General features: G+C 52.7%; 1 protein-coding gene across 5 annotated transcripts in view; it reads left to right on the top strand.

The window, feature by feature from the left end:
* GLT8D1 (glycosyltransferase 8 domain containing 1) overlaps window positions 1-16,469 on the top strand; it is a 60,728-nt gene that overhangs the window by 37,835 nt on the left and 6,424 nt on the right. For all 5 annotated transcript variants that reach the window (XM_078661912.1, XM_078661909.1, XM_078661910.1 and 2 more), the window contains exon 9: window positions 15,210-15,322. In XM_078661912.1, coding sequence (XP_078518038.1) covers window positions 15,210-15,322 — 113 coding nt within the window. The remainder of the gene's footprint in view (window positions 1-15,209; window positions 15,323-16,469) is intronic.

Here is a 16,469-nt window from a genome sequence, read left to right as displayed (position 1 = left end):
AATTGGCTTATAACCTCGTTGACACAACAACTCAAACAACTCAAGACCTGGCTTTTCGAGCAGTAACGGACCCCTCCCCCCAGCGCCTTGAGACCCTACTGGGTGAGTAGCGCGCCATACAAATTTGCTGATTGATTTACCTTTCCTATAAAACCCTAGTTCATAGTGCAGAGGTATACCCAAAGTTGAATCTCACTCGTGGCTTCAGCACCTTTTGTGCACCTACCACAGTGACCGGTAGGAAAACCTGATTTTAAATAATGAATCTGTCACTCTGTGGGCACCATGCTGCCACAAACGAGGGTGCTGGATATTCAAGTCTGGATCATGTGTGACATTAGAAATGTCCTGTACCCCCCGTGGCCACGGCCAAAACAGCATTGTCACTGGTCGAGCTGTAGTGGGCAGATCGGAAAGTCATAGAATAAATAATACTCTTTAATCTGTAGCTTTTGCCCTGTACGACCTACAGACTCCTTTCAAAGACGTATTTTTATATTTAATACAAATACAGTGTAATGGTGTGGGGAAAGGGGGTGTTTTACATGGCATTATTGTGCAACCTCACCATGCAATACACTTACCAACCCCTTTAGGACCAGTAGGTTTCGTCTGTAAAACCCTCAGCTCAACCTGAGCACTGGCACTGAGCAGCAAGGCTCACACAGCGAAATGTGTGTTAAGCATTTAAACGGCAACAAAACAATTTAAGAAGAAATACAAGAGACACATGAGAAATCCAACACACATTTATAACTATAGACTGTATTTTTATTTATTTTAAACAGCGCAGCGAACAAGATACACCGGAGGGCTCCAGACATATAGATATTCCAATGTACTGTAAATATGGACTTTTTACTCAACCGCGAGCAAGCTCTGGCAAATTCACTGAATTTGACACTTAGAAAATATTTGAGCAAAAACATATGGCTAATTGTGTTGTGGTCGATTAGAGTTACTTTGAGCGACCAAATGTGGCAGGGAGACAGTCAGTGGGACCAGTTACGCCCTCAGACACAGTGACCTCGGCAGGTGAAGTAGTCTTCAGTCCGTTCCAGGCAATTTTATCCTTTGCTGTCGGTTCCTATAGAAGTGGTCCTGATGCAAGGGATAGGATGGTGAAGATGCTCAAGGACGCCGGGCACGCAGTGCAATCAACAGGGCTCTTCCCGCGGCTACTCCTCTGTTCACAACGCGAGTCCTGGGATCAGTGTCCCTCGAAGTCATACAGGGACACAACAAGCTGCAAGAGGCCTTTTCCTGGAAGTGCCCAGTTGACCCGTAGCAACTGGACGTTCCTGTTGACCCCTGCATGACACCCTGAGAGGCTCTCAAAGGAGGAGGCCCCTTGGAGACAGTGTGCCTTAGAAGTGTACTCTTGTGGCTGATTGAGCACCATTAATAAAAGTTTGTAAACTTTTTAGAACTTTTTTCTTCAGTGAGACCCGCTAGAAATGGTATCCAGCCAGCAGTTTCTTGGCATCAGATTAAATTTCCGCTTTGTCCTGCTCCAGGTTCCTAGCAAAACAAATTACCATAGGAAAGTGGATAGTTACGCAGTGTGCTTGTGAGACTTCGCCATGTAGTAATGTCCCAATCTCTATCAGGTCCAGTTAGTTTCTTTAATAAAACATGTAGCTTAGTCCTAGGTCGCTGTGGCACAGAGCAGTCAGGTTTAATCAAAGGAACGTGTAAAGCATTTACAAGTACCAAAACAGTCAACAAGTAAGAAAAATGACACAATAAAAATCTGACACCCATTTATAGAACCAGAATATATTTTTAGCTTTCAATAAACACCTAAACAACAAAAACCTATAGAGGGGTACCGGAAATATAATTTTTCAAATGTGAAATAAATCACTGCATCTCAGTCCCCAGAGTTTAATACATCTTTTTAAGAGGCGTAGCGTTTTTGAGAAAATGGTCTGGAATGGTGACTAAAAAAAACCTCTGGCTCCCAACCCTTCGCGGCCTGTCCTAATCACAGAGACCACACAGGCCCAGGAGTACAGTTACCTATTGGGTCTAACAGTCTTGGGGGCTTTCCTGTATCTTTATCCTTTATCGCGGTCCAGCTAAGAAGTCGTCCTGATGCTGTTGCTGAGGTCAGTCGCGGCCGGCATTAATAGTGGGTCTGGGGGGTGGGGAGTTGCACAGGGAGGGTCACGCAGGGAAATATAATAATACATTTTAAAAAACGTCCCTGTCGGCCGGCCGGGTCCCGTGTTTTCTTGGCTCCTGCTCTCCTACCTCCGACAGAAAGGAGGCAGCCTGTCTCCCCTCCCCTAAGCCAATTACAACGCTGCCAGCGTTGTGATTGGTCGGGACGACGCCCAGCCAGGGACTTACAGGGAGGCCATTTTCTCCATGTAGGCTGCATTGCAGCCTGCATGGAGAAAGGGCAGAGTGCGCATGACTGGTGTGGGTGCACCCAGAGGGACAAGCAAACTAGTCATTCGCCCTCAGGAGTGGGCACACTGCTCCTCCCTGGCCCAGCCCTGCTCGCAGAGCAGTCCCGCCCACCAGCCCGCCCACAACCAAACCCTTCTGCTTTCTCGCAGTGCGAGAAGCAGAAACATAAAATGGTAGCTATTACCGTTTTTATGTTTCTGCTTCTCGCACTGCGCAAAAGCAGTAGGGCGACGCTCCTCCGCCCTGGTGGAGGAGCCGCCCCTGCTGAGGATACAGGATCCTGAAGATACGGGAGATGATGAGGATCCTGTGAAGAGTCGTGAGTCTTCCTGTGCACACCATGAGCATCAGGGGGCATTTCTTAGCTTGGAACTCGATATCCTTTAATACACCAGTGGAGTCCAGCACGGGTCCAGTCGCAAGTAGTCTGCCAGTGACAGTGGTCTCAGTAGGTCCTTGCAGGTGAGCAAATCTTTCTTGTTGGAGGTCTAGAGTCTACTCTGACGTCTGTCACGGACTAACAACCCTGGGGACACCTCGTGACTGTCAGGGCTCTATCTCCCAGGCTGTACTTTGGCATCCAGCTGTGAGCAGGTGGTCGTGGGCAGCTGAGCTCTCAGGGATGCAGGCTTCTTCAGCTTTTGTAGTCCTGATGCTTCATAGGATGCTAGCCGTCTAGCCCTTGGGTCCCTTCTGTCCTGGCACAAGTGGAGTTCTTTTCCACGTGTGGCCATAGCAGGCATAGTCCTCTCTGTGGGTCCCTTCGGGTGCAGTCCGATCCTTGGTATTTACTGGGTCGGTGGAATAGCAGGGCAGTCCTTCTCTCTTCCTTCCAGTCCAGTATCGAGCAAAGGACTGTGTGCCATGGGTGCCACTTTGATGCCAACGTCATGTTTGTGGGATGGAAGGATTCAATATCCAATGGGGCAACCTTTCACACTTTACATCACTTGCTGAGGGTTTGGCAAGAAACCTGACCAGCGTGCCTGAATCCAAGACGCCTCAAGCCTTCGCCCCCAGTGTAACGCTCTGGGCACAGCCCTAGGGGTTCTACAACGGGGTGTCCTCCTCTGGAAGAGAGACCAGCCTGTCTGCCTACTCAAAGCGGTGGGCAGGTTAAGGTGTGACTCACAGTTGATTCTCTGAGGTGGTAGCCTCTTTGAATCTTGGCCATCGGTGGCAACGCACACTAGTCCTCGTACTGAAGGCGGTCAGACTCGTCCCACCAACAGTTTTCTTTGTTCCTGGGAGTTCTTCACACTTCCTACCAGGGAGGCAGCTTGTTGTGTCAATCAATCAATCAATCAGTCTATAAATGTATAGAGCGCGCTATTCACCCGTGAGGGTCTCAAGGCGCTGGAGGGAGAGGGGGGAGGGTGTCGCTACTGCTCGAAGAGCCAGGTCTTGAGGTGTTTCCTGAAGGTGAGATGGTCCTCGGTCAGTCGTAGGTGTGTTGGGAGTGAGTTCCATGTTTTGGCTGCCAGGTAGGAGAACGATCTTCCTCCGGTGGTGGTTCTCCGGATCCGTGGGACGGTGGCGAGGGCAAGGCTGGCAGAGCGTAGCTGGCGGGTGGGGGTGTAGAACGAGAGGTGGTTGTTGAGGTATTCGGGGCCATTGTCGTGGAGTGCTTTGTGTGCGTGGGTGAGGATCCTGAATGTGATCTTCTTGCTGACGGGGAGCCAGGCAGGGTTCTCAGGTGGGCGGATATGTGGCTGTGGTGGGGGATGTCGAGGATGAGTCGTGCGGAGGCGTTCTGTATGCGCTGGAGTCGTTTCTGAAGTTTGGCTGTGGTTCCTGCGTATAGGGCGTTCCCGTAGTCCAGTCGGCTGGTGACGAGGGCCTGGGTGACGGTTTTTCTGGTTTCGGTGGGTATCCACCGAAAGATCTTACGGAGCATGCACAGAGTGTTAAAGCAAGATGACGAGATGGCGTTGACTTGCTTGGCCATTGTGAGGGAGGAGTCCAAGATGAATCCCAGGTTGCGTGCGTGGTCCGTGGGTTTTGGTGCGGCGCCCAGCGCTGTGGGCCACCAGGAGTCGTCCCAGGTGGAAGGGGATTGTCCGAGGATGAGGACCTCCGTCTTGTCTGAGTTCAACTTCAGGCGACTGAGTTTCATCCATTCTGTGACGTCTTTCATTCCTTCCTGGAGGTTGGTTTTGGCGGTGGCTGGGTCTTTGGTGAGGGAGAGTATCAGTTGGGTGTCGTCGGCATAGGAGATGGTGTTTTTGCATACGATGGCGGCGCGGGGGCTCATGTAGATGTTGAAGAGGGTTGGGTTGGCGAGGAGCCTTGGGGTACGCCGCAGATGATCTCGGTGGCTGCTGAGCGGAAAGGAGGTAGGCGGACTCTCTGGGTTCTGTCGGAGAGGAACAAGTTGATTCAGTCCAGGGCCTTTCCTTGGATCCCTGTGTTGAAGAGGCGGGTTATCATGGTGCTGTGGCAGACTGTGTCGAAGGCAGCCGAGAGGTCTAGGAGGATGAGAGCGGTTGTTTCTCCGTTGTCCATCAGGGTCCTGATGTCGTCGGTGGCTGCGATGAGGGCGGTCTCGGTGCTGTGGTTGGCTCGAAATCCGGACTGGGACGGGTCAAGCGAGTTGTTTGCCTCGAGGAAAGCAGTCAGCTGTTTATTGACGGTCTTCTCGATGACTTTAGCTGGGAAGGGAAGAAGAGAAATGGGGCGGAAGTTCTTGAGGTCTTAGGGGTCCACTGTGCTGTGCTGGCGCTGGGGTTGGAGAGCTCTTTGACGATGCTGAAGAGTTCCTTGCTTTTGTGGGTGTTGCCGTCTAGCCGCTCTTTGAACGATGCCCTTTTGGTGGTGCGGATCATCTGGTGGTGTTCGCGAGTGGCGTTCTTGAGGGCAGTCATGTTTTCGGTAGTCTGATCGCGGCGCCAGGTTTTTTCGAGGGTTCGGCAGGATTTCTTTGAGTTTTTGAGGGCGTCGGTGAACCATGAGGATTTCCTGTTGCGGGACTCGCCTGGGGAGTTCTTCAGTGGAGCGAGGTCGTCGGCGCAATTGGTGATCCACGGTGCGAGGTTGTGGGCTGCGTTGTTGGTGTCCGCGGTGTCGGCTGGCGGGTTCTGGCTCAGTGATGAGAGGAGCTGGTCTGTGGTGATTTTGCTCCAGCATCTGCTGGGGATTTGTTGCGTGCGGAGGTGGGATGTGGTCTTATTGAAGGTGAAGTGGATGCATCTGTGGTCGGTCCAGTGTAGCCCGGTGGAGTGGCTGAAGGAGACGTGGTTGCTGGCGGAAAAGATGGGGTCGAGCGTGTGGCCAGCTAGGTGGGTGGGGGTGTTCACCAGTTGCTTGAGTCCGAGGTTGGCGAGGTTGTCGAGCAGGGTGGTGGTGGTGTTGTCGTTGTTTTTCTCCAGGTGGAAGTTCAGGTCCCCTAGGAGGATGTATTCTGGTGAGGCTAGGGCGTGCGGGCTGATGAAGTCGGCGATGGTTTCGCTGAATTGTGTGCGCGGGCCCGGGGGTCTGTAGGTAAGTGTTCCTCTATGAGTGGTCTTGGGGTTGGTGTGAATCTGGAAGTGCAGATGTTCGGCGGTAGAGAGTGTGTCTTCGTCGTTGGTCATGATGTTGATGGTGTTCCTGTAGATGATGGCGATTCCTCCTCCGGTTTGGTTGACGCGGTCCTTCCGGGTGATCTTGTAGCCGTCCGGGATGGCTATGGCGATGTCTGGGGGGCCGAGGAGGCGTTCATCCAGGTTTCCGTGAGGAAGGCGACGTCTGCTGCTGGTGTGTCGAGGAGGTCCCACCAGAGTTCGATGGCGTGCTTGTGGACAGAGTGGGTGTTGAGGAGGATGCACTTGAGGTGGTTGTTGTTGATGTTAGGTCCGGTGGGAGGTCTGCAGGTTCGGAGGCAGGTGAATTTGCAGGCTTCACAGGTGAAGGGTCCCTGGGTTCACTTCAGGGTTGCTCTATAGCAGGCGGGTCGATGTCCGGTGTTGAGTGCGATGAGGGTGGAGGAGTCGTATCTCAGTCGAGTTCCGAGGCTCCGGCGTGGGCCAAGGGTTCTGGCGCTGGGCGCGGTCCAGGCGCGGACGGGCACAGACGGGCTTGCATTTGCGGCCTCCTTATGAGGGGTTGTGGGAGGTAGGAGCAGCTGGGAGGCGGGAGTGGGGTGGCGAATGGGAATGGCGGGGGCGGAGCTGCAGGGACGCAGCGGCGGGGAGATGGCACAGAGGGAACCGGGGAAACGGGGGACAGGACACGGGAGGCGATGCGGGGGAGCAAGGGGCACAGAAGGCAACAAGGCACTAGGCACAACAGGAGAATACAATGAATCACAGAATGCAGTGAAAGTAAAAATAGAGTACAGCGAGCAGCAGGAGAATACAAATAATGACAGAATGCAATGACAGTAAAAATAAAATGAGATACCGTGAGCAACAGAGGGGACTCGCGCGGCACCAGGGGCAAGGCGACAGCGGGGGCAGCGTCACAGGAGGACCGTGTGGCGGCTGGGGGGCGACCTACCTGATGGCAGGGTCAAAGGTCGCATACCGGCGGCGGACATACCAGCTGCAGACAGCCAGGAAGGGCTAGCAGAGGTTTTAGGCAACAAAGTGGTGACTTTCTGTAGTCACCTTTGTATTCGACGTTACTTTAAATCCGAACCCAGCAACAAGTCTGGTTTAATTTAACCATTAATCTGATACCATGGAGTACATGATCCTAAATGAAGTTAGCACTTAGCCCAGTGGCGAGTGTAACTTCATGCTAGCCTGTGGGGTTACCGGCCTTACTACAATGGAAATGGCAATAGAGAGTGTCACTGTTAGGACAGGCGAAAATGGGAGGAAGATGCCTTTCCGTCTAATAACACAACCCTGCCTGGTGGGCTACCAAGGCCTTCCCTTGTGTTGACTCATTAATATTAAATAGGAAGATTTTGACTTGTCAAGAGAGTTTATATTGCCGAGCTGAGACGGCCGTCTGGGAGCCGCCTGGCTAGGCTGTAGTGGTAGGCCTGGAGGCACGGTTTCACCTTTGTCACCGCGGTGGGGGCCCAGTTAAGTGCCGCTGTCCGCTAGTGACCGTTAAGTTACTTGCTCTAGGTACCTCTTGTACCATACAGTAGAGATTTATAGGCAAGCTGAAAATAGCCAGTCGGGCATTAGCCATTTGTACACAAATTTGCAGCTTTGGAGCACATGCCCTAGGGCCCGGACCGCAGGGCCCAGGGCACTACAGAGTCGAAAAACCAGTAGCATCAGTCCAAGACCTGTGTGGCGATCATACAAAGAGAGGCGCATTCCTACAGTGTGATGAAGAATGGCGGTGTGTTGAAGTTGGTCGAAGTGGCTGAAGCCTCTCACCAGGCAATATCGCCTGAGACCTGACGCTCTTGGTTTCCTAGCTGAAGACGGAGCTTGCTTCTCCTTCAGCTTCTCTTAGTAATACTAGACACAATTGAATTGCTCCCATGTTGAGCTTGAGGTTTGCTTTCATTCCCAGTTTACCCCACACCTGTAAGTTATGTTGTATGCGCTTTTGAGAGATTTCACATAAGCCAGTGGTGTTATATTCTGTGTATTTGTAAAGCGCAGTATCACCCACGATGGTGTCTATGCGCTGGGCAGGCATGTAGCTAGCACCGCATAGGGTATGTTAGAAATGGGATCCCTGGCTGGCCAGGGCTTGCGCCAAAGTCAGTCAGAGACCACCACTCCTAAGTCAGGGCAAGGGAGTTACACGCCAAGATAACCCCTGCTCACCCTCTAGGTAACGTGGCGCGAGCAGCAAGGCTAAACTTGGAGGCGATGTGAGTTAAGTATTTGCGCACGCACCCCAGCAACAACATCCAAGACCCACCACAAAGGAAACTCCACACAAGGTTATATAAAAATAGCCTTTGTATTACACCAAAACACATTAGATAAAAACACACACTTTACAATGTGCCAACAGGCACGGGCAGGATTTACAGGGGATATGTACAAGACAGGGCCACCTGGACCACTGTCAGGAATCAGCACTTTTAGAAGTAACACTTTTAGAATATAAAACATAGAATGTAAAATCACTGTAGCACAAAATAGCACACAACCAGTAATCACTGGTAACCAGGACCTCACTAGCACCACCTGCACTAGGAGAAAAACAACCACCTAAGTATCACAATACCTGTAGGGGTGTAAGCACATAACACATGATGCATAAACATACATTCAGCGGTGTAAGGAAGGAAAACACATGATGCATCAACAATACATTCAGAGGTGTAAGAACAAGGCACATGACGCATAAAAACACATTCAGAGGTGCAGAACATTAACAATTGCGCCAAACTCACATAAGTCACCACCTGTGACTGTCCCTAGGCCAACTGGCCTTCGCCCTGTGTCCCAGTGTCAGGGGCCTAAACGTGGCAGCTGGCAACGAAGTGCTGGGCAGCTGTGTGAGACAAGGCTGGGGCCAACGCTGGAGCCTCGCAGGCTCTGCTCAACTGACTGTCTCCTGAGCCTCTCTGGCTCAACCAACAATAATGCGCCTGAGCACCTCGTGGGCTCTAAGACATTAATGTGGCCCTCAAGAACCTCTCTGGGCTCTTAAAACAAATGGGGCGCTGCTGAGCCTCTCTCAGGGCTCAAGAACACAAAGGGGGGCGTTGTTGGGGTCCCTCCTGGACTCAAGAGAACCAATGCCCCCGGTGTTGGAATCCCTCGTGGTGGGAGACTCGAAATACACACATGGGCCCCTGAGCCTCTCTGGGCTCCTCAACAACAGAGACTGTCCCCTTTTTGGAGCTTCGCTGGGCTCTGAGTAAAGAAATGCGGCCTCGCTGGGGGAGCGACCCGCTGACTGCTGGGGCCACTCTACCCTCCCAGCCTCCCTCCGGAAAATCGGCCCTACTGGTGGAGGGGGCCGGGCACCGGCAATGCGCCCCGATGGCCTCCCTCCTGCTCTGCCTGTAATGGGCACTCTGAGCCTGGCTCGGCTCTCAACAAATGACTGCCCCCCAAGAGCCTCTCGGGCTCTAACAACAATTTCGCTCACTCAGGGAGAGAGCACTGGGGGGGGGCGGGCACCGGCAATGTGCCCCGACGCCTCCCCCTCCTTTGGAACAACCACTGCGCCGTCACTCACCCGGTCCTGCGGCGGCTCTCGCTTCTCCTGGGCGGCTCCTCTTGAGAGCTCCCGCTCCTCGGGGGCTCTCACCACACTTCTCCCTCTCTCTCCGGGGCTCTCCCTCGCTCTTGAGAGCCCCGGGGGGGGGGAAGACCAGGCGCCGGCTCTCTCTTCATCGCGGCTGCGGGGCGGGACTTCCGGTCCTGGCCGCGCCGCAATTGGCCGGCTACAACCACTTCCGGGTCGCACTAGGCAGCGGCCCGGCAACGATTTCAATGCCCATGGGCTGCGGCGGTGATTTTCGAGGGGCAATGCCAGGTGGGCACCGGCTGCTTTAAAATACACAATGAATCGAGGTGGGCACTCGATCGGGCCCCAAACATAGAGGCAAGGTCCCTGGCGGGGTGGGCACCTGCCAGGGGGCTTTAAAATCGGCAATTAAAGCGGGCAAATGCCGGGTGGGCACCGGCTGTGCACAAAAGCGCTCCCCAGCGCTAGGACCAAAAATAAAGCGCTCTCAAGCGCTAAAGACAAATAAAGCTCTTCCAGGCGCTCCAAGCAAAATATAGCTCTAGCCAAGGTCTGGAGACAGGTAGGGGGGCAAGGCTGGGCCCAGAGCCAGCTCACTGGGTCTCCAGGCAGGGAGACAATCCAAGTGGCGGTCCTCCTGCCCAGCAACAGCAGCAGCCCCCTCAGGATCCTGGCAGAGAACAAATTGTAAGGGGACACAGCACTTCTTATACTGAAAAATCCTTTGTCTGGAGGTGCAGGGTGGGGGAGAAACCAGTCGCAGCTTGTTTTGGAGCACCCTTGATGGCCCAACCACCCCTTTCATTCACTGGGGAGGCTAGGGTCGTTAGACGCACCACAGGGGGCGGAGCCAGCATTGTGTGGGGAAAGCCCAGCCCCATTCAGGAACCAAGTGCAGCCCTCCCCTCACATCAGCATGCTAATCTCAGCACTCACCACAGGGCAGAGCCATTCAGACATCCTGGATCCTGGCATGCCAGCCAGCTCCAGCCAATCACGCTCCAGCACCCTCACAGCACACGTACAGCCATGTCTAGAAGTGGCACTTCCACACTAGACACATTCATGCCGCAAACATCATCTCGCAGCATTCAATCACACAAGTCCACACATACCAGACTCGAGCCTGTACAACCCCACGCATCAGGAACTACCAGGGACACATACATTCCCCATGCATTCCTATGGGAGGCCTATCTCACCACATGCACTCAAAGTGCGCACGCACTTTCCACTGGGACACAGTGAAAGTGCGCAGAACCCAAAAATCACCATCACCAGGTCACCATTAAAAGCAAAATGTTTAGGGGTGAACCTGCCAGAAGGGCCAAGTCCAACACAACCCCCTTCCAGCCAAAACGCAGGAGAGACCAATCACCACCGTGATGGACTTCCCTGCTTGGGGCGATAGAACACAGACGCGGGCCCGCAACTGCAGGGACACCCTCCTGTTCTACGCCACGGTGAACCCCTGGGGTTCCTTCTAAAACTACTATAGGGACTAACTGGGCTACCCCACTGGTACTCTCCAGCTGTCCTCGGCCAGGACCAGGCCCTTGGCCACCCAGGTGCTACTGCTTCCTGCCTACTCACAAAGTGGGGGGTAGTAACCCCTGGCACATAGTAGCCACTCTCCACCCTTCCTGTCTGCAAGACAGGGCTAGACTGCCACTGGTTCTCCAGCCTAGGGTCTACAACCTCAGGTGGACCAGGAGTCTCAGGGAAGGCTCTCCTCCCCCTACCTCTTCTTCTAGGGTTCCTCCACCTCCTGCGAGGGGTACACCTAAAACGCCATTCCAACCCAGGGTTTAACCCCTCAGGTTGCACCGGGGTCAGAGGTGGGCTCTCCCACCCTCTGCACCCCCTTCCAGAGTCCTGCTCCCTACCAACTGGGGCGGTACCTCTGGAAGAAGAACCGGTCAGGACACTGGTTACAGTCGTCCTACCCTCAGGTGAGGCTGATCCTGAACCTGGCCTCCCAACCTCTGGTCTAAAACCTTTGGTGGAATAATTGCCTGGCACTCCAGGACTTCTGGGGATTCACACGCCATCCTCCTGAGGCTGACACATGACCCATGTGTCGTGTGACTGTCTGTCTGGTGCGGATCTCCCGTCTCCTGTCCTCCTGACAGTGCGCGAAGATCCCCCATGTCACCATGGTCACTACACGGGAACCTAGCCCAACTGGGTAGTCCCTGACCCACTGGTCCTTCCACTGGGGAACTCATCCCCCAATCACTCCTCACTTCGGACTTCTGTGCCCTCCCAACTGGAGGGACACTGCCGGACACTGGAACCCCTGGAGCTCTAGTTACAGATGCTCCAGGTTCCCTAGACACTAGGAGATCCTCCTCAAATGGACTAACAGGACAGCCTAGGTCCCCAACCTGGTGTTCCCTAAAGAAATCATCCAAGTCCTGAGGCAGGGCTTTGTGCGTCTGGGGACCCTCGGTCGCCCACTTACTCCTGCTCCACTGAACCAGGCAGTAAGCCCCTACACCCTCCTCGCTATCCAGGGACCTAGCTGGGCTACACTGAGCCTCTTCCACCACGCTGGGCTGGAAGATACCCGAACCACTACTTTTGGAATCACTCACTAATGACTCTAAAGAACCTCTGGCCCTTTCCCAGCGGCCTGCTTCATCTGCAAGCTCACATGCATCAGACAATCCACACCCCAACAGGTGTTGGTGCAACCCTGGTGAACAACAACTGAGCAGGTGCTCTTTGACAATCAGATCAAACAAGATGTCAAAATCATCTTTCGTGTGAACCTTTACCCAATCAAACAGTGTCCCACAACATTCATCCTCAAAATCTTCCCAAGACTGGTGAGACAGTTTCCTACTGTCCCTGAACTTCAACCTTAACTCCTCCTCTTGGGAAACAGGTACCAGACTCTGGGGAATGGGACTGGGACTGCTCGCACTGGGCTCAATATAGCTGCCACCACTGGACTCAACCCACCCAGGGGAGTCCAGAAAATTAAAACTGCGCGCAGGGGATAGTCTACCCTCCAGAGGTAATTTCTCTCTGGTGAAGGCCCTCTCAGCCTCCTATATCCTTTCTTGCGCTAAGACCCTCTGAGTCTCTAGCTGTTGCTTTCTAATGCCCAGCTGTGCCATAGCCTGGGCATGCTCTAACCTGAGCTTCTCTAAAGCCAGCTGGTGCTCCCTTTCTCTCCTCCTATCTTCCAGCTCCTCTGGGGACAGGGAAAGGGATGAGGCGCTGCCTCCTACGCTGGACCCAGCAAGGGACTCCCTATCTATGGGGTCCTCACTATCTGCTGGCGTCCCTGTACTGTCATTTTCTTCCTCCTCCTCAGACTCTTCAGGGCTCCCCTCAGACCCACCACCCTCATGGTGTGAGACCCGGGCCCTCTCCTCACTGTGCTCACGCTCCCAGTCATCCTTCTGCCATTGGATTAGGTTACCCCTAAGTTGGGACTGGGTGTCTGACTCATTCACTGCAATGTCTCTCTCTTCGCAAAACTCTCTCAGCTCATGCATAAACAGACCCCAGACATTAAAAGCAGACTCCATCTTGGCAGGATGCTCACAGACACGTGCAACACAGGGGACTTAACTGTCTGAGCTGAAGCAAGAGTCCAAATTACAAAGATTCAGTGAGCTCCCTAGAGAACTCACACTCACTTGTCTAGTGCCACACACCATTCATTCACACACAACCCTCCCCTCGGACTGGTAAGGCAGTTTCTACCACCCCAGACTTCTCAACCTGACCACAAGTGACACAGGTACCAAACTCTGGGTGCGGGCGGGGGAACAAATGCACTGGACACTATTTGAAAATGACACTCTTAGGAGAAGGAAATGGAACTTAAAAAAAAAAACAATAATCCCCAAAATGTGGTCATCTAAAATGCAGAGTTTTGTAGTGCGGCCAGTTGCCACTGTGGTACAACGCAAACACAAATCCTTATCCTCACCGCTTGCTGCCAATGTTAGAAATGGGATCCCTGGCTGGCCAAGGCTTGCGCTAAAGTCAGTCAGAGACCACCACTCCTAAGTCAGGGCAAGGGAGTTACACGCCAAGATAACCCCTACTCACCCTCTAGGTAACGTGGCGCGAGCAGCAAGGCTAAACTTGGAGGCGATGTGAGTTAAGTATTTGCGCACACACCCCAGAAACAACATCCAAGACCCACCACAAAGAAACTCCACACAAGGTTATATAAAAATAGCCTTTGTATTACACCAAAACACATTAGATAAAAACACACACTTTACAATGTGCCAACAGGCACGGGCAGGATTTACAGGGGATATGTACAAGACAGGGCCACCTGGACCACTGTCAGGAATCAGCACTTTTAGAAGTAACACTTTTAGAATATAAAACATAGAATGTAAAATCACTGTAGCACAAAATAGCACACAACCAGTAATCACTGGCAACCAGGACCTCACTAGCACCACCTGCACTAGGAGAAAAACAACCACCTAAGTATCACGAGTTCTTTAGTCTTCTAGTGAGGTGCTTACTGATCGTAGAATACAGGGTGGTCGTGTACTCCAACTTCCTAGTGACTACGGAACGAGTGCCAGTTGTTCTAGTGTTGCTTCAGAGCCATTTGAAGATCTTCCGGTGTGGAAGCAGGCTGCGTTGACCTGTGCTGTCATGCCATGTTTACAGTTGATAATGCCGGGGTCCCTGGCGAGGGTGGTGGGTGCGGGTCATAGTTCAGCCAGACACCAGTCGGAGTCCCTGGTGAGGCGTTCTTGCCAAAGATCACAACTTCTGTCTTGTCTGTGTTGAGCTTGAGACAGTTGCCTTTCATACAGTTAGCGACTTTGGTCATGCAGGCAGTCACCTTGTTTCTGGTGTTGGGGTTGTGGTAGTGGTTGTTTCGGAGTTGGTAAATTTTTATTTTTTTTATTCAAAATTTCAACGTGTGTTCTCCTTGTCGGCACGGTCGGGTTGTAGACAAATTGTCTGTAATCTTTTTCTCCAATAAAAATATTTAATCCTAAATAAAGATAACCTGCATTATTATGTGAACATAGGTAGCTGTACTGTGTTGGCTCTGATTCAGTACTCCATGTAAGAGCCTCGGCAAAGGACGATGGATGGCAGGCACCCTGGGGGGCGGGGGGGGCTGTGACCTGCAGCGTTGTGGGAATGGCAGGATGTCAGCTTGGGTTTCAAGCAACTGAAATAGTTTCACAAGTTGCAAGAAAGCACAAAAGTCCTATGTCTTAGGAAGAGCAGAGCCAGCTTGTGTAGTTTCAGCCCCTCTGAGTTCTTCTAGAGGAGGTGGAGGTCTTACTGTGCTGACATTCGACTGGCTTGCATCGACCCCGGAAGCATGAGCGTCTGCACACGTAACAAAATGACCTACTTCTGCTACAGAAGAGCACTTTTTCTGAGACGGCAGCGCTCTCGTTCAGAGATGGCAGCGCTCTCGTTCAGAGACGGCAGCGCTCTCTTTCTGAGACGGCAGCGCTCTCTTTCTGAGACGGCAGCGCTCTCGTTCAGAGACGGCAGCGCTCTCGTTCAGAGACGGCAGCGCTCTCGTTCAGAGACGGCAGCGCTCTCGTTCAGAGACGGCAGCGCTCTCGTTCAGAGACTGCAGCGCTCTCGTTCAGAGACGGCAGCGCTCTCTTTCTGAGACGGCACGGCTCTCCCCACGGATACACTCCTCATTGACTCCTCTTTGGTCTCCACAGGGAAGAGCTGTACAGCAGGACCCTCGCCGGCAGCATCACGGCCCCCCCGCTCCTCATCGTCTTCTACAAGCAGCACTCCAGCATCGACCCCATGTGGCACGTCAGACATCTCGGTAGGTTTCTGCGCACGCGCGCTTTCCATGCATGATGCTCACATGGGGCCTTACAGTTGTTACATATTCTGCCTTTTAAGAGCCTCCTTTTGAAGTGTTTCTGCCCAGTTACTCATTTTTGTCTCAGGCCTTGTAAGTTGTTATTAATTTGTAATAGTTTATGCCTTTATTTGCTTTAGTGCTCATCCACGTGTGCTACATTTATGGTATTTTCTGGCAGTATCTTTCTTGTTCATGCCTCCATTTGAACAGCTGGTGCTAAGGACGCTTATAATATGTTTCATGTTTGACCTGAGTGTGCAAGAGAATTCTCCAAATATTTCTCCTAGCTGACATCTTGGTCAGAAGATTCATTTTTCTCAAAATTCGTGGTTTGAATTGTATAAATTGGCATTCCATGGCTTTTGAGTGAGCTGAGGGCTTCGAGGCGGAGTCCAGGGCACCGGAGAGCAGTGGGGCCCTGAGGGCTGGGTCAGGGTCACCCTCTCACAAGTCGTCCAGAATCGTAAGCGCTTGGGCTGCAGATGGCCTTGAAACAAAGATGACGTTCAGGTCCGCATGCGTGCTGACACTGAAACACGTGATACCTCATGACAGCAACGCTTTGATGCCGGAGACGAGGTATATAGGGATCCTTAAAAGTGCACCATATAGGTCACCACTTTTCATGATGTTTACATTCCATGCTTGCTCACTTGCTGCAGGAACTAAGCAAACACAAGGAGATGATGGGCGGAGCGCTGAAATGTTTCAAACCCTCAACCCCAGTCACAGATCTGGGTTAAATCCATCATCGTTCTTTAGCTCACTCCACCACCCCAGTTCAGACATGGCCATATGCAAATCAGTCTGACCCTGTGCCTCATGGGAACAGTCCAGCCCAAACTGCCAAGCCATGTCTTCCCTGGACCGGAAACAAGCATCCTGGGGCCAGTTTCGGATTCATAATCCTCATCAGCCAGGCTAGCTTGAATCCAGTGGCAAAGTGAGCAAGGGACCCACGTCTGAGCATACCCTGCCACACTTATGGCGGCCAAAGCAAACACAAGGAGATGATGGATGGAGCACTAAAATGTTTACACCCACCTCCCTGTGAGGCTGCCTCCACACCCACCTCGCAGGGGGGTGGATGTAGAGGCTGCCTCGC

This window comes from Lissotriton helveticus, chromosome 9 (assembly GCF_964261635.1).
Source record: "Lissotriton helveticus chromosome 9, aLisHel1.1, whole genome shotgun sequence".
NCBI lineage: Eukaryota > Metazoa > Chordata > Amphibia > Caudata > Salamandridae > Lissotriton > Lissotriton helveticus.
The sequence above is the reverse complement of the archived record's forward strand: the minus strand, read 5'-3'. Positions and strand labels throughout refer to the sequence as shown.